At 36.2% G+C, this 24765-nt stretch overlaps 4 protein-coding genes and 3 non-coding genes across 14 annotated transcripts; 6 read left to right on the forward strand and 1 right to left on the reverse strand.

Annotated features, from left to right (window-relative positions):
• Window positions 1-596: 596 nt before the first annotated feature.
• On the forward strand, window positions 597-3244 carry LOC111799716 (probable calcium-binding protein CML22). 2 transcript variants are annotated; one of them, XM_023683164.1, is made up of 6 exons: window positions 597-765; window positions 1690-1950; window positions 2028-2224; window positions 2317-2485; window positions 2771-2893; window positions 3054-3244. In XM_023683164.1, the coding sequence occupies exons 2-5, from the start codon at window positions 1746-1748 to the stop codon at window positions 2875-2877; spliced, it is 678 nt and encodes a 225-aa protein (XP_023538932.1). In that variant the 5' UTR covers window positions 597-765; window positions 1690-1745; the 3' UTR covers window positions 2878-2893; window positions 3054-3244. The 2 variants fall into 2 exon arrangements, with proteins under 2 accessions (XP_023538932.1, XP_023538933.1); XM_023683165.1 differs by having other exon boundaries at window positions 3074-3244.
• A 900-nt stretch (window positions 3245-4144) lies between these two features.
• LOC111800419 lies at window positions 4145-8637 on the forward strand. The gene is made up of 5 exons (XM_023684105.1): window positions 4145-4512; window positions 4632-5316; window positions 5697-7195; window positions 7313-7366; window positions 8322-8637. Exons 2-5 carry the CDS (start codon window positions 4716-4718, stop codon window positions 8379-8381), a joined length of 2214 nt encoding a protein of 737 aa, XP_023539873.1. The 5' UTR covers window positions 4145-4512; window positions 4632-4715; the 3' UTR covers window positions 8382-8637.
• Window positions 8638-11161: 2524 nt separating this feature from the next.
• Window positions 11162-16382, forward strand: LOC111799923 (ubiquitin carboxyl-terminal hydrolase 2-like). 4 transcript variants are annotated; one of them, XM_023683443.1, is made up of 5 exons: window positions 11162-11351; window positions 11453-11592; window positions 11754-13338; window positions 13404-14532; window positions 15838-16382. In XM_023683443.1, the coding sequence occupies exons 3-5, from the start codon at window positions 11760-11762 to the stop codon at window positions 16076-16078; spliced, it is 2949 nt and encodes a 982-aa protein (XP_023539211.1). In that variant the 5' UTR covers window positions 11162-11351; window positions 11453-11592; window positions 11754-11759; the 3' UTR covers window positions 16079-16382. The 4 variants fall into 4 exon arrangements, with proteins under 4 accessions (XP_023539211.1, XP_023539213.1, XP_023539210.1 ...); XM_023683445.1 differs by having other exon boundaries at window positions 11162-11343; XM_023683442.1 differs by having other exon boundaries at window positions 11162-11592.
• Window positions 16383-17396: 1014 nt separating this feature from the next.
• LOC111799924 (O-fucosyltransferase 1-like) lies at window positions 17397-22924 on the reverse strand. 4 transcript variants are annotated; one of them, XM_023683446.1, is made up of 11 exons: window positions 22705-22924; window positions 22439-22604; window positions 21173-21251; window positions 20966-21036; window positions 20576-20664; window positions 19618-19741; window positions 19248-19531; window positions 18910-19039; window positions 18217-18765; window positions 17960-18139; window positions 17397-17741 (listed from the first exon to the last, which is right to left on the reverse strand). In XM_023683446.1, exons 1-10 carry the CDS (start codon window positions 22710-22712, stop codon window positions 18068-18070), a joined length of 1572 nt encoding a protein of 523 aa, XP_023539214.1. In that variant the 5' UTR covers window positions 22713-22924; the 3' UTR covers window positions 17397-17741; window positions 17960-18067. The 4 variants fall into 4 exon arrangements, with proteins under 4 accessions (XP_023539214.1, XP_023539216.1, XP_023539215.1 ...); XM_023683448.1 differs by having other exon boundaries at window positions 17397-17762; XM_023683447.1 differs by having other exon boundaries at window positions 17960-18097; window positions 18175-18765.
• Window positions 22925-24137: 1213 nt separating this feature from the next.
• Window positions 24138-24225, forward strand: TRNAY-GUA. The gene is given in 2 exon segments: window positions 24138-24174; window positions 24190-24225. It is a non-coding gene; the product is annotated as a tRNA-Tyr (tRNA).
• Window positions 24226-24332: 107 nt separating this feature from the next.
• TRNAY-GUA lies at window positions 24333-24420 on the forward strand. The gene is given in 2 exon segments: window positions 24333-24369; window positions 24385-24420. It is a non-coding gene; the product is annotated as a tRNA-Tyr (tRNA).
• Window positions 24421-24529: 109 nt separating this feature from the next.
• On the forward strand, window positions 24530-24617 carry TRNAY-GUA. The gene is given in 2 exon segments: window positions 24530-24566; window positions 24582-24617. It is a non-coding gene; the product is annotated as a tRNA-Tyr (tRNA).
• The last annotated feature ends 148 nt before the right edge of the window (window positions 24618-24765 follow it).

Here is a 24765-nt window from a genome sequence, read left to right on the forward strand (position 1 = left end):
CCTATATGCTTTTTATTTTCTCGTCGAGAGTTGAGGGGCAAAATGGTAAAATGCAAAAGTTATTTCTGTCATTGTACAATTAACCTATGTTCTTTTTTTTTTCACGAGAAGTTGACAGGCAAAAAGGTAAAGCACAAAAGTTATTGGACAATTAATTTAGAATAAAAGGATAGTTGTAAATAAAATTAAATTTTAATTAAAATTTTAAATTTTTACGTATNTTTCACGAGAAGTTGACAGGCAAAAAGGTAAAGCACAAAAGTTATTCGACAATTAATTTAGATACTTCTAAATAAAATTAAATTTTAATTAAAATTTTAAATTTTTACGTATTAAAAAATATCACTTTAGTTCTTATACTTAACCTCGTTTGCACGTTAATCTAAATTTAAAAATATATTTACACCGTAATAAAAATAAAATTTATTATTATAATACTAAGGACAAAAATAAAAAACTAATTTTTAGATTTATTTTAAAGTTATTGGGAAAAATATTTTATTTTTTTATTATTATTACTTTATTTTTAAGTAATATTCTCCGGTCTTTTCGTTCTAGCAAGTAGAGAGAAGATATTTAAAAGCATAAGCATCTAGGATTATACGTTCATCGACCTGCTCTTCGTCAATGAAACCCATAATGGCATCTCCACTTTGGTCCAATGCGCTACTCAATTCCATTTTTCTTCTCTCTTTTTGGATTTCTCCCTCTCTGCTGAACTTTGGATGAACTTTCTTGCCTGTGTTTCAATGGAAGTTTCACCTGGTGAGTACAACTTTCTTTTTCTTTGTAGTCCATGTCTTTTCTTTCCGTTAGTCTTCTTGTTCTTTTTACTCGATGATCGTTCAAGAAACGGAGATTTTCGTTTTGCTGTACTTGTGCGTAAAGGAATTTAATCTGTTCTTTGTTTTGGAATCTGATTTATGTGATAATTTCAGTAATAGTTCCGTGGTTTGTCGTGTGTTGAAATAGAATTGTTGTTTGGATAGTTGAATTTTACGAGAGGTGTTTGTCGATTTTGACGGTGAAATCTAGGGATTAGTTTCGATGTTCAATAGCCATTTTGAATGATCGCTCTGTATTTACGTTAAGTTAATCTTTGAACTCGTTATGAACATAATTATCTGGTTGAAATCTGGAATTGTATGCCAGGGTTGATCACAACTCAAAGGGTGAAGTCTTAGAGTAAGAAATATGTAAAACGATAGATAACTTTTAATTTGAAAAGAAGAAGGCGATTTACAAGCGATGAGCTATGGAATTGTAACCAAACGTTGTGTAATCTAGAAATGGAGAAAATTCTTGTGTTTGAGGGTATGGGAAAGGATGGATAACTGGAAATTGGTTTTTCTTGTTAGAATTTATTGTATGTAATCCTACTACTTCAAGTGAATAATCAGGAAGAAACATTGAAACGCATCCAAAGCATTTTTCCATATTTCAAGTGAATGCGAAGTAAAAGAGAGGACAATACTTCCAGAAATGTTTGCATATATAGCATTTCATCTTCCATTTTTACAGACAAGCAACAATAAACATTGCAACTTGTATGATTCTTACGACGCTCGATCCCTGCATCCCTAACTGGTTAATCTCCATCCTCATGTCCTTTTTTGGCTGATTGACAACTTCTAGGAATGCTATATCGATCACATGATACACTGATATCGTTTTCATTTGACGTGTCAGGAACACATTGATTTTCTCCATCTTTTGTTCTAAAGGAACATTTCATTCCAGCCCTCATGTCCAAAATTGGAAGCATGTTTTTCTGCTGCAGTTCATCAAATAAATACAAGAGATTGGATGAAAAGCTTGGAAGAAAAATGCTTGAAGTTAAAAGAAATTTAGCTGGACATGACAATTTCAAGTCATTAAATGGCATAATCTTGAGATTTCCCCAATTCAAAGAAGGATTACAAGACATCAGAGGTGTATTTGAACAATATGGTAAGTTTCATTTTAGCTGCATCACCCTTTTTGAGTGTCTCCTGCTCAAGATCTTCTCACTATACTCCCTATATCAGATGAAGATTCCAATGGAAGCATTGATCCCGAAGAACTCAAGAAATGCTTACAACAGCTGCAAATGCATATGACCGAGGAGGAAGTCAAGGATCTTTTCCACTCTTGTGACATTGATGGAAGTGCTGGAATACAATTCAACGAGTTCATCGTTCTCCTATGTCTTATATATCTCCTCAAGGACCAGCATTTGCCCAACGTAAGCACAAACAAACTTTTATCTCTCCATTTTCATTCAATTTTCAATCTGTTAATCATTTTGAGCATAAACATCTTGGAGGTCTGTTGCAGATATCAAAGCTGGGCTCACCTCGACTTGCAGCAACTTTTGACACAATTATCCAAGCTTTCATATTTCTTGATAAAAATGGCGACGGAAAGCTCAACAAAAAAGAAATGGTCAAGGCTTTGAATGCTCCATGCGAGAGATCTCCTGCACGCATTACACAAACTAGATTCAGTATTGATCCCTTCACTAAAGACACTCCATATCCGTTTTCATTTAATGAATCGTTCTAGAAAGTTGAAACACGTAAAACATATCTGATACAACATTGTGTCATGTTCATATTCATTCTTAGATTGACACGTTAAAGCCTCATTTGATAACTTTTTGGTTTATCGTTTTCACTTCTCTTTAATTTATTGTCTACTTTTAAAATCTTTTCAAGCTCTAAGCCAAAATTTGAACTCTTTTGCTTTTTGATTATATATTTGATTTGCTCACTTTTCTTAACGGATGCAGGGGAAATGGACTGGAACAACAGTGGAAAGGTCAATTTCAGGGAGTTTCTATTTGGTTTCATTAATTGGGTTGGAATTGACACTGATGATGACCTCTCTCTTACATGAAGCTTAAACAAATAAGGTCAGATTTTGATAATGTCATATTCAAAACTGAATAACTTGTTGATGATTATAGTGAGATACTACTCTTGTTTGTTTATTTCATTTGGGGAATTGTAATGTTCGACATGTGAATTAGATTACATTATGTTATTCTTATGGTTATCGTTGTTACTATGTAGAGTTCAATGTTACTATGTAGAGTTCAATGTTGTGAAGACCGACTCGAGAGGATCGATAAGGCGAAAAAATGTACGTATATCTACTTTATTGTTTAGGCAGTTAATATCAATATATATGATATTAGGTTTGTAACAAAAATGCATATTACATTACATATATATATGTTATTTGCTACCACACTTTCATTCTAGCATATTGTGATGGTATAATGGTTATCTTTTTCGGGTTTGAGTTAAAAAATTATGGGGTAGGAATCGAGCTATCGACTTGGCGAAACATAGATATGTTATTTTATTAAAATTTTGTGTACACAAGCAGGTTATCAAATTGGGTGTACTGTTTTGTCAAAATTTCATGTACATCTACCGGTTAGAGTCTGTAATTCTATCAAAATTTCACGTGCATCATTTAGAGTATATAAACAAACCATCAAACTTGATGTTAGAGAAAAAGGGTAATTGTGTTTATGGAGATACGTGGCAGAATTGATGAAGGATGACAAGTTGAAAGGAATGAACTCGAGAAATGGGACTTAAAGTTGAAATCGTAGGAGTGGTTTGTGTGACACTCGAGTAAAGAACGAACATACAATCCAGAATAAATGTGATTTTAAGGATCAGATAACTAAAAAAAGACTTAAAATAATTAAAAGCTACTATATATACACACGAATGTGTGCTTTATTTCTTATAGTATTTACTTTTAGAAGCGAGAACTAAACAACGTGACCATGTCGTAGAAGATGTAGAGGACGGTTCGAGCCCGAATTTGAATTTTGAATACTAATTCAAATTACATATTTGTCATTAATTTGGGCTAGATTTCTCTCCATGCAACTCCAAAAAAGATTCAATAAAAATCTATTTTTTGTATATATATTTATAGAAAATCATTCCGAATAATAAATAAGCATTTTATTTCCATAAAATAAGTAAAAGAAATCTGAGTCCGGTCATCAACATGTCAAGCGCTCAGAGTGCGTGGACTACACTTCAAAACTGGTATATAACTAAGAGCCACGTGGCAATCCCAACGACGTCGGATTTGGCGTGGAAAATACACGAACACTGTCTCCGCAATTTGACTCGCTTATCTCATCTCTCTCTCTCTCTCAATCTCTCTCTCTCTCTTAGCGTTATGATCCTAGCACAACGTTCGTCAAATCGACGTTTATGGAAACTTATTAGGGTTTTAAATTCGAGAAAGCGAAATTTGAAACCGACACCAATGAATCGGTTGATTCTTCTTTCAACCTAGCTTTCAAATTTTCTGATTTTTTTTCATTTCCATCTACTCAGTAAATTCTTTTGAAGATTTATGTGTTCTTGTTGTTTCGTTGCTGAGAGCTCGAAGCTACCGGGAAGTTCGGAAGAAATGATAGTTTCTGTTCGAGTGTTATACTTCTGTTCGCTATAGTGGAGTGAAGATTTAATAACTTGGAACCGTAGATTCAGTAAGGTATTCGATTTTCTGAATTTCTACCGGCGAAAACGGAGTTTTGTTCTTTATTCTGGTGTTTTTTGTGGTTTGATTGATAGTATCGATCTTATTTCTGTTTTCCGTTGATACTTGATAAGGTGGCTGTTGTTAGCAGCTAGAGAAGTAGTTTTTCGGATTTGTTTGATTGGATTCAATTGGATACTGAAGTTTTTCTGTGAGAAATGGCTTGTGAAGCTATACAACAGTGGACATTTAATGGATTAGTGGCTGCATTTCTTGATCTCGGTATAGCTTATCTTGTATTATGTGCATCAAGTCTTGTTTTCTTTACTTCCAAATTTCTTGCACTGTTTGGATTATGTCTGCCTTGTCCTTGTGATGGCCTATTTGGTAATCTTAGTAGTGATCACTGCTTCCAAAAGATACTAGTGGATCGTTCATCCAAAAAAGTATCTTCTGTCATTCATTCGGCTAGAGAAAAGTTACCATTGAATTCCATGTGGGATCAAGAGCCAAAATGTTGTTTTAAGTCAACGTTGATGCACGAGAGGAATGGCAACAAGGCGCATGTTGAATCAGAAGGCGAACCATCTGATGATTCCTTTTCTAAAACCAGATCACTGCAAGCTATGATTTATGGAGATTTTCACAGTGTAAAAGAATCGCGTTGTAACGGCGATGTGGATCACAAGAAGGTCATGTCAGTGTCTCCAAATGACATTTCACAGTTGGATATGGAAGATCTTTCTCTGTCTCCTTCAAGCTTCAGTGGATTTGGGGATAATAATACTGAGGACGGCTTCTTTTCTGTTGATTCTGGAGGTAATAACATCTAATGATTACCATTTGTCATTCTTTCCTGTTTGATCAACTTAAGAAATCATGATCATTACTTGAATTGCCTTTTCATGCCAGTTTTGAGTTTATCAGGAAAAATGATAGTATAGTATTTGTGCTTGAGGGCACTACGTTGGTTAAGGGATTATTTAATCCTACTTGATAGAAACCAGATTTTCAAGGGATTTTCGTGAATAATGCAGTAAAACTTTCATTTGATTGGTGATTCATTATTTCATTCCTTGTTTTATTGTACCACAATTCTTTTAATGGAAGTTTCGAGTTTCCTTGTAAGAGAAATTTTGCATTTTCTTCATAATTTTCATGGTGATAACTGCAATCTGGGTGTTCTATCTAAACTGTAGATGAAAGAGAGGAGTCTTCATCAGACAACAGCGATCAATGTAAAGTATTTCCCGATGAGAAAATATGGGCGGAGAAGTTCGTAGCGTCTTTTGAAGAGGCAGGGAGCAAATGCAGAGGGGAGCTATGCTTGGATGGTAATGAGAGTGATACAATCAAACTATTGGAACAAGCACTTGAAGAAGAGCAGATGGCTCGTGCAACTCTGTACCTGGAGCTTGAGAAAGAGAGAAGTGCTGCTGCCACTGCTACTGATGAGGCCATGGCTATGATATTACGTCTTCAGGAGGAGAAGGCATCGATAGAAATGGATGCTAGGCAATACCAGAGGATGATAGAGGAGAAAACTGCTTACGATGCTGAGGAAATGAGTATTCTTAAAGAAATTCTAGTGAGGAGAGAGCGGGAAATGCATTTCCTCGAGAAGGAAGTTGAAGCGTTTCAGAAAAGTTTCTTTGAAGATGATGGAGTGGATGTTGATATGCTCGACCCGGAAATTACACCACAAGGGGTCCCTTCTTTCGCCTATTCGAGTAAAGGTCCATCTCATATGCTTCAATGCATTCATAGATCCATTAGAGACAAGCAAGATGCAAATTACACAAAACGTTCTTCACAATATGAGATCCCATCAATTGAGTTGCGGAAGTTAACTTTTGAATTTGAGGACGAGTCGCCATTTATTCACTCGGATGAACATGCTGATGCTGCAGAAGCCGGGGGCATGTTGTTGCACCAAGCCGCTGATAACTTCATGATTAAAGAAGAGAATGACAATGAGTTACAAGAAAAGGGCATGGTGGAAGATGAAAATTTATACATTCTGCAAGGAGAAGTAAATGAACTGGAACCATATCTGCAAAGCAATATGTCAAATGGTCTTGATAAAGTTGAGAAATCCACGGAACTGGAACCGATTGCAGATGAACGAGAAAAAGTCGACGAAGTTTCATATGACGGGTTGGCATCAGCTAAAACAATTATTCCCTGTGTTGAGTACAACTTGGAAAAGAATGGTGACCATCAAAAGCAGCAGCCAAAAGATCTCGACTCTATGACCAATATTGATCCCCAATCTCATGATATTCATGTCATTGATGAAGAAGCTAGCACATGCGACGACGTTAGTGCCGATGCAAGCAAAGAACCGGTGATCAATGGTACCTCGAGTTTTCCAGCTAACTGTTATAGTCCATCCTTCAGCTTGTTGCAGAGTGAACTAGACATCACAAGAAGCAACTCAGATGCCTCCGGTAGATTTCCACCATTTGCTCGTTCTCGAAGCAATTGCTTGCGTTCCGAATTGCGTAGAAATTCAATGTCTGCTGTCGATTATGAAAGGTCTAAAATTGGCGATGAAGTTGAGTCGCTCAGAGAAAGGTTGAAGATTGTTCAGGAGGAAAGAGAAAAACTCAGGTTCTCTTTGGAACACAAAGACAAGGAGAACAATCAGTTACAACTCTTAGAAAGTATAACAAATCACCTTCGTGAAATCCGGCAACTGNTCGTTCAGGAGGAAAGAGAAAAACTCAGGTTCTCTGTGGAACACAAAGAGAAGGAGAACAATCAGTTACAACTTTTAGAAAGTATAACAAATCACCTTCGTGAAATCCGGCAACTGACGGATCCTGGAAAGGCAATTCTGCAGGCTCCATTTCCTCCATCCTCTAAGGTACATCAACTAATCTTCAGTTGATTGATATACTATATGCACAGATCTATATCCTCTAATATATTATTTAAGTTTGAACTTGGTTGGGTCTACTAGATCGTTGAGCCTTAAGAAGTATCTAATAGGTTCATTAACTTTCGATTTTATATCTAAATGACATATTCAACACTTTTTAAAATTAACTAACATATTTGAGATATAAAATTGAATTTCATCTATTGAGTCCGTCTAATCGANTGAACTTTCGATTTTATATCTAAATGACATATTCTAACACTTTTTAAAATTAACTAACATATTTTAGATATAAAATTGAATTTCATCTATTGAGTCCGTCTAATCGAGAATGAGCAAGACTTTTGGGCCCATTCCCTGTTCTTTCTCATGGTTGTGGTGGTTGGTGGGTCTTGGGTTGACGTTTGTAGAGGGTACGGTGTAGAAAATTGGTTATGTATGGTGATTGGAGTGAATAGGGACGAGTTGAGGGTAATGTGATAGTTCATATCTGGGTGTGTACCCACTGACTATATGGGTTTTCCCTTCATTTCGAAAATTTTCATTTCTTCATCTCTTTTTTCCGTTTTTTCAATTTTGTTCACAGTATCCTGCCTAGGACATTAAATTTTTACTCGTGTCTAATAAGTTGTTTGATTTTAAAAACTGTTGAACAGGTCAAGACCTATTAAACATATGATTGAAAGGTCAAGGATTTATCGATAAGTTTTAAAATATAGACCTATTAGAAACAAAAATTGAAAGTTCATAGACATTTTTCAAAGTTTAGAGAACTATTTAACAAAATTTTGAAACGAAAATTAATTAACACAACATTGTTGAATGAAAATCGTAGTTTAAGTGCTCTGCATTTCTAGATTCATCAACAACCCATTTTTTTATATCAAATATACATTTTTCTTAATCCTCATTGCTGATGATCAGATGGCTCTGTTTTCAGGGTGTGTCAAAGAAACGATGCTGGCGAAGTTCATCTTTAAGCATTCACAGAAGCAGCTAATTTGAAAACTCCCACCAAAAAAGGAAGAATAAGAATGAAACGAAACACCATAGAAGAACATGATACAGCAGGATCCTCCAGGTTAGAAATTCTAGCTTTTTTGCCCCCACTGCCATACAAACTCATATGTAAATTGGGAATAAATTGATAGCTTTTGCCTCCCTTCTGTACATTCTCTAAAAAAGTTCGATGTGCCTGATAGAATGTACCATCTAGTTGCTATATGGAAAGATGCATGAAAGCAATACGTTAGATACCTATGGTTATGGTTATGGTTATGGTTATTCGGTTAAGAGTTAAAATACCATTTTGCTCTCCTTTTCGCACTTTTAAATATCCAAATTTAGTTCTTATACTTTTAATCGAACTTCAAATTAGTTTGAAGTTAATTTAATTGAACTATTTTGTACGTGAAGGCTATAATAAGAGGCTAATTTTTGTTCGGAAAAAGTTGAGATATTTGGGAAGTGTANGTTGTAAGGCCTTTCCCTTGCTATCTTAGACCAGCCTAAAAAGCCTTGGCCCATTCCTTGTTCTTTCTCATGGTTGGGGTGGTTGGTGGGTCTTGGGTTGATGTTTGTAGAGGGTACGGTGTAGAAAATTGGTTATGTATGGTGATTGGAGTGAATAGGAACGAGTTGAGGGGTAATGTGATAGTTCATATCTGGGTGTGTACCCACTGACTATATGGGTTTTCCCTTCATTTCGAAAATTTTCATTTCTTCATCTCTTTCTTCCGTTTTTTCAATTTTGTTCACGGTATCATGCCTAGGACATTAAATTTTTACTCGTGTCTAATAAGTTGTTTGATTTTAAAAACTGTCGAACAGGTCAAGACCTATTAAACATATGATTGAAAGGTCAAGGATTTATCGATAAGTTTTAAAATATAGACCTATTAGAAACAAAAATTGAAAGTTCATAGACATTTTTCAAAGTTTAGAGAACTATTTAACAAAATTTTGAAACGAAAATTAATTAACACAACATTGTTGAATGAAAATCGTAGTTTAAGTGCTCTGCATTTCTAGATTCATCAACAACCCATTTTTTTATATCAAATATACATTTTTCTTAATCCTCATTGCTGATGATCAGATGGCTCTGTTTTCAGGGTGTGTCAAAGAAACGATGCTGGCGAAGTTCATCTTTAAGCATTCACAGAAGCAGCTAATTTGAAAACTCCCACCAAAAAAGGAAGAATAAGAATGAAACGAAACACCATAGAAGAACATGATACAGCAGGATCCTCCAGGTTAGAAATTCTAGCTTTTTTGCCCCCACTGCCATACAAACTCATATGTAAATTGGGAATAAATTGATAGCTTTTGCCTCCCTTCTGTACATTCTCTAAAAAAGTTCGATGTGCCTGATAGAATGTACCATCTAGTTGCTATATGGAAAGATGCATGAAAGCAATACGTTAGATACCTATGGTTATGGTTATGGTTATGGTTATTCGGTTAAGAGTTAAAATACCATTTTGCTCTCCTTTTCGCACTTTTAAATATCCAAATTTAGTTCTTATACTTTTAATCGAACTTCAAATTAGTTTGAAGTTAATTTAATTGAACTATTTTGTACGTGAAGGCTATAATAAGAGGCTAATTTTTGTTCGGAAAAAGTTGAGATATTTGGGAAGTGTAGATATGAAAATAGAACAAGTTTCGATGTAGAGCGACCAAAGTGGTATTTTAACCTTCATCTAGCGACCACATTTTGTTAAGTTTGATAACTTTCTTGGATGTCATCCACCGTTCTCACTTAGTCGAGATTAAAGCAGCATTCTTGGATGTCCTCCAATGTTAAATCGAATGGAACTAGACGTAGTTGGATCCGTTAGTAATGGTATGTTACTCGCTAAGGTCTTGTGAGATTTAAACTTTCTTCCTGCCAGGATATGAAGGAGGTTTCCTTGTGAAATTCTTGATGCACGGTGGTGGTGTTGAAATTAAAATTCTGGGTTTTTATTTTTTTCTCCTTCTGAATAAAAAATTACGGGTTTGATTGGTTCATCGTCAAATATAGTGTCTAACACAAATACACTGTAATGTCACGGTTGTACATCTTCAACTGTGTAGCGTCGTAATCTTGATACGCCCACGATAAGCCTTAAGGGGGGACTCAAGTTCCTTGCACATTTTTTGCTCAACTGCATGACTTCATTGGACCATAAGCGAGGTTTGCCTTTACCAACTGAATACAATTTGTATAGAATCCAAGTTTGTTTTGCCACACTTGCCGTACATGCATGTTCAATGTGTGCAACTATCTTGGTTAGTTGTGACTTAGAAATTGGATTTTTTTAATTTTAAAAAAATCAAATAAATTAATGATCTTAAAAACTTAAATTTTTTTTTTAATCTATGAATTAAAATATTGTGCATGATAAAAAAATTAATAAATAAAGAAATATATCTTCTCCATCTTCTTTATCTTGTATTATTATTATTTTGTTGAGTTCGAATAGTTTGCTTATTAGATTAAAACTCTTTTAAGATTTTTGTATTTAAACTTTTAGAAATTTAAATATATCCCTAAAACTAATTTTACAATATAATTTTAAATTTTATTTATACAAAATCATTTTTCCTAACAAATTCAAAACTTTTAATAATTTAATATTTCTTATTAAAAAAATTTAAAAATTAAATGCCAATTTTTTATTATTTAAATTATTTAAATTTTATAACTTATAAAAAATATTGATTTTCTAGTTAAAATTTCAATAAATATTCATAATAAATTGCCATAAATTAAGTAAATTCTAATTATCTTTTCTACTACTGAAACTCTCTATCCTCTCATGAGAGAAGCCCTCAGCCCTCACTAATCTAACCTTCGCCTTCCAGATTGAGAAGAGTTTCAGTAGCAGCAGCGGGAATCTGCACGCTTCTTTTTCTTTCTCTGAATCTCTCGAGATCTTGAAGTTTTCAATCTTCCTTGCCCCATGTGATTGCTGGTTTGGCTGTAATTTTCCATCACCACTCTTGGTTCTCTTCATCGCTATAATCGGGTACAGGATTTCGACTTTGGTTCTTATTTTTGTTTTGACCTCTTCGATTGTTCAGAAGAAGCACTTGTCCACCGTTTTCGATCCGAAATATTGTTCTGGATCTTCGTTAGGATGAGAAGCCGCTGCGTTTGTAGGTTCTGTGGATTTTGAATGGTTGTGTATAAGTTTCATGGATGGTTGATTTAGGAAATTGACGTGAGTGTTTGATTTCTGTCGATTATGTTTGAACAGTGATTATAAGAATGGAATCTTCAGATTGGAGTGGTGTTTATAGATTTTGTTCGATTTTAATTATGTACAGACGATTTTTATCATTATTTGTTTGTTTCTAATGGTATCTGTGCATCTGTGTTTAGGGAACCATGGGGAAGAAAGCTAAGAAGAAGAACGGCCGAACTCCTACGAAGGAGAAGCGGGTATCTTCAAGTTCACCGAGGAAGGTGCCCCAGCGAAGCAGCACAACGGTGGAGATTGCTGATGATGATGTTTCAGTTGTTAAGGAGAATAGCCTCTGCGGGCATATTGATAAATGCTTTAATTTGAATGAGTTATCTTCTAAACTTGGGTCCTCTGAACCTATTAGCTGTGAAGATTGTCAAGAAAGTTCAGCTGATAGAAGGGGGAGTAAGGGGAAGGCTAGACATGGGAAGAAGAAGGGTGGAACTTCGGTGGATGGTAAAGCTGATTCCAAAGCAATTTGGATTTGTTTGCAGTGTGGACATTATGCCTGTGGAGGAATTGGACTTCCTACAAACTCTCAGAGTCATGCCGTTCGACATGTCAGGCAAACTCGGCACCCGGTGGTGATTCAGTTCGAAAACCCGCAGCTTCGATGGTGTTTCTCTTGCAATACACTACTTCCAGTAGAGAAAACTGAGGAGAATGGTGAACAAAAAGATGGTTTGTATAATGTGGTGAAATTAATTAGGGATCAGTCTATGGAAGCCTCACCTGTGGATGTTGAGAATACATGGCAAGCAAGTAGCGACGTTACAGCTGCAACGAAATCGGAAAGTTCCATATTAAGTGATTTGGACAGAAGAAATCATTCTGTTGTAAAAGGGTTGATTAATCTAGGTAACACATGTTTTTTCAATTCGATTCTTCAAAATCTCTTGGCCATTGATCTGTTGAGAGATCATTTAATGAAGTTGGAAGAATGTGTTGGGCCTCTAACTATAGCTTTGAAGAAGATCTTTACAGAAGCAAGAATGGAAGGCAGAATGAAAGGTTCAATAAATCCAAGATCAGTTTTTGGTTGTATCTCTACCAAAGCCCCTCAGTTCAAAGGATACGAGCAACATGATAGTCACGAATTGCTTCGTGTCCTACTTGATGGATTGTCTACTGAAGAGCTGACTTCAAGGAAGACGAAGAAGTCGAAGGAAGAGATAATATCTAGAAATCCCACTCCTACTTTTGTCGATGAGATGTTCGGGGGGCAAATATCAAGTGCTGTATGTTGCAAAGAATGTGGCCACACATCGACAGTTTACGAACCATTTCTAGATCTCTCTCTTCCTGTTCCAATGAAAAAATCTCTGGCCAAAAAGGTCCAACCAGTCTCTCGGACCAAGAAGTCAAAAGGGCCACCCAAGAGAAGTGGCAAGACGCATCCTAAAACAGACAAGGCTTCAGATGTTGTACCAGTTCAAATTGCCTCAGTTCCATCATCTGGTAATGAGTCCTCCCTTCAATATGGCACAACTATTATCATGGAGAAGACTTCAAGTTCTCAGAACGTTTCAGATGTTAAAGAGTCTGAAAAAGAAGTTGAGACCGAGAATGGAGGAGAATGTACTTCAGACGCTTTGACGTGGATGGATTTCCTTGGACCAGAACCAAATGCTGAAACTTATGATATTTCCACTACTCAGGATTCAGACAAAAATGTTGAAGTATTCATTAGTGATGATTCACAACAAAGCATCTGCGGGCCAAGTATNCTGACAAAAATGTTGAAGTATCCATTAGTGATGATTCACAACAAAGCATCTGCGGGCCAAGTATGCCCGTGTCGTCTCTTCATAACGAGCCAAATCAACGACCAGATTTTTCTCCAGCGGATTCATGGGACGATGAATCCCCTTTACAGGTTCAAGCTTCTGATGTTTTGCTGCTTCCTTACAAGGAAGAGAGTTCCACCGCTGAAGTAGCAAAAGTAGATGATCAGGCTTCCTCATCAGTTTTGGGCTGTGCTCAAAATGATTTTGATGGATTTGGTCTTGGTGATATGTTTGATGAGCCTGAAGTCATTATGGGCCCCATTGCGAGGCCATCCACTGGGAATGAAGTTTTGGAAAGTAGTTTCATTAGTGAGTCTGAACCTGAGGAAGTTGATAATACTGATTCTCCCGTCTCTGTGGAGAGTTGTCTAACTTATTTCACAAAGCCAGAACTTCTGTCCAATGAAAATGGATATAACTGTGAAAAATGCTCAAAAAGAGTAAAACAACAAAGGTTGGAAATGAAGAAGCAATCAAAAGTTGCTAGCAGTGCCGTAGAAAATGGATATGAATCAGCAGTAAGGGGTGATATATCATGCTTAGACAAGAACCCTTCAGTTGAAGTAAAAAATCAAAGAAATATGAATTTAGTAAACGGGTCCATAAGTTATAACAGCGGCGAAAGCTCGAATTTGAAAGAGAATGTAGATTGTTCCAGTCGAGATTGCACAAAGCCTGTCAATTGCAAGACAGGCAAGACAGATTCCCTTGTTTTGGATGCAGATGAAGCTATGGTTGATGGAGATATGAATCCTGGGCTAGCACATTCTTCAGGTTGTAATAACACCAGCAGTCAAGAATGTTCCGGTGATAAATCCAGTTGTTCTCTTTCCAACGACGATCCTAAGGGCGGTGAACGTCCACAATCTAATACCAAGCCCTTTAGTTCACAAATATGTGCTGAGAACAGTGAATCAGAAAAGGGTGAGGAGGGTGAGATGGATTCTGATTCAACAATTGTGAATGTGAAAAGAGATGCAACAAAGAGGTTTCTCATTCACAAGGCCCCTCCGATCTTGACAATTCATATAAAGAGGTTTAGTCCCGATGCTCGGGGTCGTTATAGTAAATTGAATGGCCATGTTAGATTCAAGGAAACAATTGATCTCAAACCATACATGGATACCAGGTATTATCTTCGTCCTTTTATCTTGTTGCATTTTGCATTTTTTTAAATTCTCCAAACCATTGCTTGCATCATTTTCCTCTAGACAAGAAGATTCATTTGGGTATTCTTTTAATAAAAGAGAGAATAACTCTAAGACACTCAAATGCCATGTTTATCCCTTGTTGCTAGCTGAACTTGTAACCGCCTAAGCCCACCGCTGGCAGATATTGTCCTCTTTGGACTTTCCCTTTCGGACTTCCTCTCAAGGTTTTTAAAATACGTCTTCTAGGAAGAGGTTTCCACACCCTTATAAAGAATGATTTGTTCTCCTCTCCAACCAATATGGGATCTCACAATCCACCCCCTTCAGGGCCTGACGTCCTTGTTGGCACTCGTTCCCTTTCTCCAATCGATGTGGGACCCCCCAAATCCATCCCTTTCGGGACCCAGCGTCCTTGCTGGCACACTGTCTCGTGTCCACTCCCCTACGGGACTCAACCTCCTCGCTGGTACATTGCCCGGTGTTTGGCTCTAATACCATTTGTAACAGCCGAAGCTCACCGCTAGCAGATATTGTCCTCTTTGGGCTTTCCCTCAAGGTTTTAAAAACATGTCTTCTAGGGAAAGGTTTCCACATCCTTATAAAAAATACTTCGTTCTCCTCTCCAACTGATGTAGGATCTCATAGAACTACTTGTAGAAGCTCAGAAGTTGCTTTGGTGGATACTGACGGTAAATCAAAACAAAACATAAAATTTTCATAACCACAGTTGTTGACTAGACTAAATCCATGGCAATCCAACTTTTTCTTTTTTCCCATCAACATAACCTTTTATTTTCTATCATATATACCTCCTTGTCGAGCTTATTATCAGACCAGAAACTGTGCTTCAATGGTAGCTCATGGGTTCACATTCATCTGCAACCTTGCATGTTACAACTCAAAGAACCATGGCTAATTAAAATCTTTCATGTTGAGTTTCATACGTTCTTACACCAGTGTATAGACTTCACCAAAGTGAAAGTATTAAACCACTATTTGTTCATTTATAGATCATTAGTTGTAACTTATTTCTGGTGGAGCACTCTGGATCTGTGAGGGCAGAGACTTCTTTTGGTTCATCATGCTATTGCTTTAGGCCATTATGTTGTTCTAGGTAAAAAAAAAGTGCGTGCTTTAGATGCACGATCTGGTTGTAGCTAGTTAGCTTCAGTTTTGTTGGAGATTTTATCTAATACGAAAACTGAGTCAGGAATTGATGATTAATAGTGACTGAATACAAACAAATGTCCATAATCTAACATTAACACCTTTTATGTTTATAGGTGTACAGATAGGGAGAAGTATAATTATCGGTTGGTCGGGGTCGTGGAGCACTCCGGATCTATGAGAGGAGGCCATTATGTTGCATATGTGAGAGGGGGGAACAGGAGGAGAAGCAGCAGTGGGGAAGCTGAGGAAGGCGCGTCTGTTTGGTATTATGCAAACGATGCCAGCGTAAACGAGGTTACCCTGGATCGGGTTCTCGGTTGTGATGCATACATCTTGTTTTATGAGATAACCTGATAGATCATTGGCTAACACATGCTTTTTACTTCTTCATGTCCTCCAACAGAAGAGAGAGAAAGAGAGAGAGAGAGAGAGAGGCAGGTGAGTGTACAACACCCTTTACAAAAGAATTTTGTCCCCCCCCTCCCCGTAAAAATCCATTCTTTTTGATCTATTAGATGTAGGCTTTTCAAATATGTTTGTCATGAAATTTGTCTTATTGCCATTGCCATTGCCAATAGGGGGGGTGGGAGGATTGAGACCCCCACCCCTTTTGACCCCAGCTTTTGTTATATGAGATATATATCATTTTTTGCTCAAATTGTTGTGTTTCCATGTGTTTAAGTAGGCATTTTAATGGTACTTCAAATTTTGCATAAAATGTTCTTCAAAGTTCAATCTCTATATTTTCCCATATTTTTTGGTCTTTTTTCTTTAATTTATTTCAACACAATGTGGGGTGGAGATTTAAAGCTCGAGCGATTTAGTCGAAGATAAAGCCATTTAGTCGAATTCCAGGAACACAGAAAGGATCCTTTGGCTGGCAAATTCATTTTTTTTATTTTTTATTTCATGGTTTTTCTAAATCTTGGGATGTGGTTTCTTTNGATGTAGGCTTTTCAAATATGTTTGTCATGAAATTTGTCTTATTGCCATTGCCATTGCCAATAGGGGGGGTGGGAGGATTGAGACCCCCACCCCTTTTGACCCCAGCTTTTGTTATATGAGATATATATCATTTTTTGCTCAAATTGTTGTGTTTCCATGTGTTTAAGTAGGCATTTTAATGGTACTTCAAATTTTGCATAAAATGTTCTTCAAAGTTCAATCTCTATATTTTCCCATATTTTTTGGTCTTTTTTCTTTAATTTATTTCAACACAATGTGGGGTGGAGATTTAAAGCTCGAGCGATTTAGTCGAAGATAAAGCCATTTAGTCGAATTCCAGGAACACAGAAAGGATCCTTTGGCTGGCAAATTCATTTTTTTTATTTTTTATTTCATGGTTTTTCTAAATCTTGGGATGTGGTTTCTTTTGAAGAGTTGGTTGATTAGATTCTACACTGTTCACTCTTTGCTGTTGTGATGGAATAATTGTTCTGTTGTGATGGAATAATGTGGAACAATGTATCTCGTCGCCAAATATACTTTTTCTTGATGTTAATGAGTTTTCGTCGAACTGTAAAATGATATTTTAGGAAATGAGGTGTTGAGCTCAAATGATGCTGCAGATATAAGAGACTCGTGAAAAAAGCAACTTCTTTCTTTTCGATAAGCTCTAGCATGTAATAGGTCATCCCATCTATCGATGGTCTCTATGAAACAATCGGGAGAATGAGAAAGGAATAATAGGGGTATTTCCCTTTTAGAACCAAAAAAGTATCTCATGGAAAAGCGAACAAGGATATCCCAAACTCACCGGTGTAAAAACTGTAACATGTAAATAAAATTCAGTCCTCTTAATTCTACCATCTTGACATCTCTCTTATCATTTTATCTTTAGAACTATGAACTAGCATTCAAAACAAAACATTCTACATTACAAAATAAGACACTCAGAAGAACAACAAATGAAGAAAGTGCATTGTACACACCCCAGATGAACCCACCATCATCTCGAACGAGCACGACCCTCCTCTTGTTGTTGTCTCACAACGCTAAAATAAATCCCCGAATGACCCTGACAAAAGCAAGAAATGACCTTCATGATTCAACAGGACAAAAATCAATGTCAGTTATACAAGGAGAGTGAAGGTTTCAAGGAGAAAGACTGGTTTATGCTTGGCTATTTTTTTTACCCATAAAATTTACCTGAACGCATGTGCCGTTGNGGAGTGAAGGTTTCAAGGAGAAAGACTGGTTTATGCTTGGCTATTTTTTTTTACCCATAAAATTTACCTGAACGCATGTGCCGTTGGTAAATGAAACCTATTCAATTGGAATTGGTAACTGTATTGTTGGCTTGGTGGAGTTAGAATGAACTGCTAAAATCTTGATATATGCTTCTCATCTTCCTACTGAGGTTGTTGAATTTGAGTGAGTTGAGACATCCAAATCATTGTCTCTTTCACTTTCGACCAATCGACTGTTCAAAATCGCCAACACGTTATCNATTGAGTTGAGACATCCAAATCATTGTCTCTTTTACTTTCGACCAATCGACTGTTCAAAATCGCCAACACGTTATCTGGTGGACATTTATCAGCAGGATTTTTTGGTGACATTTGGCAGAAACATTCAGGCCAAGAATTCGTATAGAATGACTCTGGTGAAATGCGTTCGTGTGGCCCACCGAAGTGCGTGCCGAGCATAGCTCTCCTAATAGCTTCTTCAAAACCTGCTGTCCTTCCGTTCTCTCTGTCAATGAAAATTGGTGCAAGAGCTTTCCTATCTGGTCTTATTGTAGTTCGGAAGCCGTAATAAAGACGGTGCCCCAGCAAATTGTTGGCGAAGTTGCTTGGCCCATCATAGGTTGGCATGAAGATGTCGGAAAGGAGACAAACCATGTAGTCAACTGCAGACCCTGTCAGTCCCCTTACATTTTCAACAAGTTCCTCAGAGGATTCAACGGAGCTATGGTTCTCAAGGCGGGGAAACAAGGCACGAAATGGCTTCATGAATCGTTCACCGCCAAAGAGTTCACCAGCTGCAAGATATATTCTGGTAGAATTGTCGAACCCCATGGAGCGTAAAATGAGACCAACCTGCAGAACAATGAAACCTTGCAGCATCAGTGATTCTTTACCACATAATTCTTACATGTCAATAAAAAATGACAAATTAAAGTGCCCAGAAATCAATTGGTTTCTTTAAGCAAAATGTAGTCGAGTGTGTGTGCGACAAGTCACCTCCTCTGGAGTTAAGGGGCATTTTCCAATCGCCCTTCTTTCACTATAAACCAGTCTCTTCTTTGCAAAATTTTCCTCTCGATATTTCTTCAAGATCTTTTGCTCTTCAGGAGTAAAAATATCAAAACACCTACAAACCAGTCAATTAATGTAAATGTACCATAAGATGAACTTTTCTCTATATACAAATAAGAAATAGAACGAGAAAGAAAGTAAACGGTAATGTAGGGATGTGCAAGTTCCTCTTAGTAATGTCCAATGAAATGTTTATTGTAAGGCAGACACCATGACCATGTTCTATAAGATACATTATCGAGATTAATGAAGAAAATACTTACCCTGCAAAGGCCAGCATGTCCATTTCAAAACGAAGGTGAATAGACATGAAATGGCCTTGATTGCGGAGTTTATCAACTATTGATTGACTAATTCTTAAAATATGAGGCTTAAATCTCAAAGCATGATAATTAACCCTGCATCTCAATCTTTGGTATTCAGGATTGTCAATTTCTTCTGCTAAACGATGTGAGAACGGAGTGAGATATATAGCACCATGCTCCCTCATCTTCTCAAGAGCAACAGAAGTATACCAACTAATTGGGGCATCTCTAGGGGGTCGGAGCTGAGTCAATTAAAGAGAACATGAGTATAAATAGAATTTCCAACGAACAGAAAATCTCTTTTAATTGCAACATCCGACTTTTTTACCTGAAAAGGTTTTATCTTCTTAGTTTTCCCATTTTTGCGAACATCTGGAATGCTTTCCACAATTCGTACATCATACCTCAGTGTCCTTATAAAATTCTCAACATCATAGATGCCATGGAAGCCACTGCACAAAATAAAATCATAGTTATCAGGAATGTATAGTAGATGTAATTGGAAAAAAGAAAGAGAGAAGAACAAATGTACTATAGAGGATGGAATATCTTGTGGAAAGTAAAACAATACTTATTCAAAAGCTGTAAGTAATAAGACATAAGTTTATTAGAACAATTCATGTAGTTCTGTATCGGGACAATCGAAGTTCCCGTCAGTCAACGTAGGAAAATGCTTCTCACTGAGGAGGCTGATTAAATCTTGCCCAAATTATTTTTTCTAGTACGCCGAGTTAACTATTTCTCAGTCTTAAGATTGCCGAGCTTTACGGCCCCCAATTGGTAAGAGGGCAAAAAAAAAAAAAAAAAAAAAAAAAAAAAAAAAAAAAAAAAAAAAAAAAANCAAAGAGGTGATTTACAAATAATGACTTAAGTTCAATGACCTGCATAAGTCTTGATAAAATGTGCACTAAGGTTTCAATGAGCTGAGAAAAAAAAGAAGCCATTATATAAGAGAGATGATCTATAACCTCAAAATCTTGAAGTAAAAGCCACATCCTAAGCATCCTCCACAAAATTCCAGAAGAGAAGGGGGGCTTAACTTGGCTTAGAAACCAAGATCCTACTTTCATTTTCTATATTTATATGTATCACTTTATCATTTTCCACATTTCAGCATCACCATGTTTCAAAATAAATTTTAGAAGAAAAATGGAAAAGATCCTCTCACTTCACGGTTTCATGGCCTCAACAAAAACAATAAAAGTAGGCAAATACAACATAAAATATACATGCATGGTGACTAGAACAGGTAGAATAACGAGATAGACATTTAAAATTTGAAATACCTCTTCTCATGCCAAAAGGAGTTCGCATCTAACTCAGGTAATACAAGTGTTGCATTCATAATCCGAGCAGCAAGAACTGCATTACAAATCTAAAACATCCAAAATAATATTTTATGATAAGAATGATCCATCATCAGAAAACCCCAATGGAAGTCACAATAGTGCTTACTAATAATTTAAAATGATCCATCATTTGCTGAGTCTATAAGCACATCTTTAAACCTTTTGTGATAATTAGTCTGCTCTAACCATCCAACCAGGTAATGCAAGTGGAAAGCAAACAAAAGTAACGTGTTTTTCCACTCAAATTGAACATCTACCTTACTCAAAACAAAAGAACTGAAAGTGCATGAAAGAAACTAGCGTTCAAGAGATGTATGAAATACTAACAGCACTGCGTTGTTGATTCAGACCACCATTACAGCGAACCTTCAAGTAACCATTGCTTTCCTTTGGTGGAGCTGCCATAGTGTGTTTGAATTTTAAAATCTATAGTTATTTGAGACAATAAAACCATAATATCTGAATATAAGGTAAAGGCATGCAACATAATCTTGTTGCATGACACAATGATTTTTAAAGGCAGCGAAGATGTACGTGGCCAATCGGATCGCGGAGCTGAGGAAGGTCTCCAACCACCAGAATCAGCAGGACTCCAAAGTTCTTCAGCCTTGATCTGACCAAACAAGAATAGAACAAAATGTCAAACTACAGTCGCGTTTAAATATTCATACATTACCAATAGCTTTACCAACCACCTCCTCCATGAGTCCAGAAACTAGCTCATGCGAAGTAGCTTTCTTTTTGCCAAATTAATGCTTCGGATGATAAGACTACCCGAAGAAGTTCTCAACGCTCATTTTAAAAGAGCATCAGACCATTTTTTCTATGTAAGGTACCGACGCTTACACACCATTCTAAGATGACCATGTGGTCGGGATTTCATTGCTAACAAAAACATTTCAACAGACAGTCCTAGAGTAACACAGACTTCGATATTGTTTCAGGAAAACGAAATCGGATTATCACGTTAGCAAGAACGAAATTCCAGCAATAACATAATGGGTCTACATATTATTTCCTGTTAGACGAACTTGTCCACTTTGAGTATAAGCTCTCATGGCTTTGCTTTGGGCTTCCCCAAAAGACCTCATACCAATGGAGTTAGTATTCTTCACTTATAAACCCACGATCATTCCCCTAGGGCTTCCCCAAAAGACCTCATACCAATGGAGTTAGTATTCTTCACTTATAAACCCATGATCATTCCCTAAATAGGCCGATGTGGGACTTCCATCATCCAACACCTCCCCTCGAACAAAGTGATCGAGGCTCGACTCCTTTGGAGTCTTAGTCATTTTTTACTGCCTTCGAGTAGGCTTGAATCATTTTCTTTTGGAGTCCTTTGTTCGATATTTGAGGAGTTACCAATTTATTGGCACGACTAAGTTTAGGGCATGGCTCTGATACCATGTTACTTTTCTTTTGGAGTTCTTTGTTCGATATTTGAGGATTTACCAATCTATCGGCACGACTAAGTTTAGGGCATGGCTCTGATACCATGTTAGACGAACACGACTCTCCACAATAGTATGAGGCCTTTTGGGGAAGCCCAAAGCAAAGCCATGAGAGCTTATGCTCAAAGTGGACAATATCATACCATTGTGGAGAGTCGTGTTCGTCTAACCTTTCCAATGTGTCGGTCTAACCTTTCCAATGTGTCAGAGGTGGAAGAGGAATTAACGGAATTGATTTCAAAGAACGAACTATGATACTACAAGTCTAGAGCTCTACTTCAACATTTTCGCAACAGCATGCATTAACAGTAAATAATCACGCGCAATAAGCTCAGCCTCAACTAACCTCAGAACGAGAGACGGATCCGAAGCCAGCTTTGCTCGTCGACGAAATATACAGTGAAACTGTGCAGATCAAGAGAACAATCACAGCGATTGATAACCTTCCCATCAAGCCCTTCAAGCCCCCTGCACCTTGCTTCGGATTGGCCCGATGTAAATGGTGCCCCGATCTGCAGTGAAGGAGATGGTAAATCAAACACTAAGACGATGAGGAAACATCACAGCCGTAAATGATACAAATGTATGAGAAACCGATTATCTGAGAACAACCTTCTCATGATTAAGTTGGAGTTTCTCCTCCGATTGCGATCGCCAATTCGTCAAAGACCAGGCAGTTGGCAAGTTCAAGGACTGATAATCTGGAAGAATTGGAAGAAACTGAATCAATTTCTTGGATTTCTATCTACCGACGCGCAGATTCGCGGGGAATTGGCTGCGAAGCACAAACGATGAAGAGATGTGTCGTTTTAGTTTCCATTTCTGGATTTTTTTTTTTTCTTAATTCATGGCTACATTAATAAATTCTAAATTAATAAATAAATAAATAAATAAATAAATAAATAAATATATATATATATATATATAACCCATTTAAAATAGTATTTTTTAAACAAAATATCATCCAAAACTAGAGGTGATAGTATTTTTTTTTATCTATTATTATTATTATTTTTTTTTATTATTATTTTTTTTTGTAAGTGGGAAGGTATTATTGATCAAAGTCGTAGCTAGCAAATATTGTCCACTTTAGTTTGATATGTATCGTCGTCACCCTCGTGGGTTTAAAACATATATACTAGGAAGAGGTTTCCACACCCTCATAAGGAATGGTTTGTTCCCTTTATAACCGATGTGAGATCTCACTATCCACCTTTCTTGGGGGGTTAGCGTTCTCGTTGACATACCGCCCATTGTCCAGCTCTGATACCATTTGTAAGCCCAAACCCACCACTAGTAGATATTGTCGTTTTTGCCCACTATGTATCGCCGTTAGCCTCATTGTTTTAAAACGCATTTACTAGTAAGAGATTTCCATACTTTTACTTTTATATATATAAATTATAAAGTTTAAGGTTTTTTTTTTTATTCTTTATTCTTTTTATTTATTAAAATAGCTATTAATAAATATCTAAAAAATATATATTTTAATAAACTTGAACTAAAAAATAAATAAATAAATTTTAAAAAAATCAATATTAATTTTGGACGAACACCTTTAAATCAAAATTACCAATAACAACAATATTTTACATAAAATACGATGAATTGATTGAACTAATCATCGTGTACAATTTTGATGACAGATGAAATAATATCACATGTCAATTACAAAAATGATGGATGAATACATAAAATTTTGTTTAAGAAACATGTTAATTGTATGTTCTTTTGATTTTCTGTTTGTTCGCTCTTCGTAATTTATATAATTAATATATTCACGTTAAGATATTATTAATTAATCATACTAATAAATTATAAGAATAATTGACTTAGAAAATTAAAAAAATTTATTGAAAATATTTCTTCAATCCTGTCACATTTATCATATGGAAATTTTTTTCTTTTAATTTGACATGTAGTTTTATTATTATTATTAGACATACAAATATATAGCATACATCCTTTAAAAAAGAAAAAAAAAAAAAAAAAAAAAACATTTTATAATAAAATAATTAAATTTAAAGTCATAAAATTTTCACAAACCGACCTTAGCTCAGTTGGTAGAGCGGAGGACTGTAGTGAGGTTTCTCGGTTATCCTTAGGTCGCTGGTTCGAATCCGGCAGGTCGGATTTCTTTTTCGATTATTTTTTTAACCATATCCCCCTTAATTTTATTTATTTAATTTTATTTACTAATGTCATTATAATTATATTTTAAGTCACAAAACATTCACAAACCGACCTTAGCTCAGTTGGTAGAGCGGAGGACTGTAGTGAGGTCTCTCAGTTATCCTTAGGTTGCTGGTTCGAATCCGGCAGGTCGGATTTCCTTTTCAATTATTTTTTTTACCATATCCCCCTTAGTTTTATTTATTTATTTAATTTTATTTATCACAATATATAATTAATTTTTAAGTCACAATAAATTCACAAACCGACCTTAGCTCAGTTGGTAGAGCGGAGGACTGTAGTGAGGCTTCTCAGTTATCCTTAGGTCGCTGGTTCGAATCCGGCAGGTCGGATTTTCTTTTCAATTATTTTTTTACCATATCCCCCTTAGTTTTATTTATTTATTTAATTTTATTTATATAATTAAGTTTTAAGTCACAATAAATTCACAAACCGACCTTAGCTCAGTTGGTAGAGCGGAGGACTGTAGTGAGGTTTCTC

Source organism: Cucurbita pepo, chromosome LG08 (genome assembly GCF_002806865.2).
Source record: "Cucurbita pepo subsp. pepo cultivar mu-cu-16 chromosome LG08, ASM280686v2, whole genome shotgun sequence".
NCBI lineage: Eukaryota > Viridiplantae > Streptophyta > Magnoliopsida > Cucurbitales > Cucurbitaceae > Cucurbita > Cucurbita pepo.

Bases quoted from the DNA above. Each gene is read 5' to 3' on its own strand.
- LOC111800419 (XM_023684105.1), top strand. From the start codon at position 4,716: ATGGCTTGTGAAGCTATACAACAGTGGACATTTAATGGATTAGTGGCT. The intron at 5,317-5,696 runs GTAATAACATCT...TCTAAACTGTAG, and splicing joins CTTTTCTGTTGATTCTGGAG to ATGAAAGAGAGGAGTCTTCA. The intron at 7,367-8,321 runs GTACATCAACTA...CTCTGTTTTCAG, and splicing joins CATTTCCTCCATCCTCTAAG to GGTGTGTCAAAGAAACGATG.
- LOC111799716 (XM_023683164.1), top strand. From the start codon at position 1,746: ATGTCCAAAATTGGAAGCATGTTTTTCTGCTGCAGTTCATCAAATAAA. The intron at 2,225-2,316 runs GTAAGCACAAAC...GGTCTGTTGCAG, and splicing joins AGGACCAGCATTTGCCCAAC to ATATCAAAGCTGGGCTCACC. The intron at 2,486-2,770 runs GTATTGATCCCT...TAACGGATGCAG, and splicing joins CATTACACAAACTAGATTCA to GGGAAATGGACTGGAACAAC.
- LOC111799924 (XM_023683446.1), bottom strand. The intron at 20,665-20,965 runs GTTAGTATTTCA...TGGATGTTTTAG, and splicing joins TGAATCAACAACGCAGTGCT to ATTTGTAATGCAGTTCTTGC. The intron at 19,040-19,247 runs GTAAGTATTTTC...ACTGGTTTGTAG, and splicing joins GACATGCTGGCCTTTGCAGG to GTGTTTTGATATTTTTACTC.
- LOC111799923 (XM_023683442.1), top strand. From the start codon at position 11,760: ATGGGGAAGAAAGCTAAGAAGAAGAACGGCCGAACTCCTACGAAGGAG. The intron at 14,533-15,837 runs GTATTATCTTCG...TTATGTTTATAG, and splicing joins AAACCATACATGGATACCAG to GTGTACAGATAGGGAGAAGT.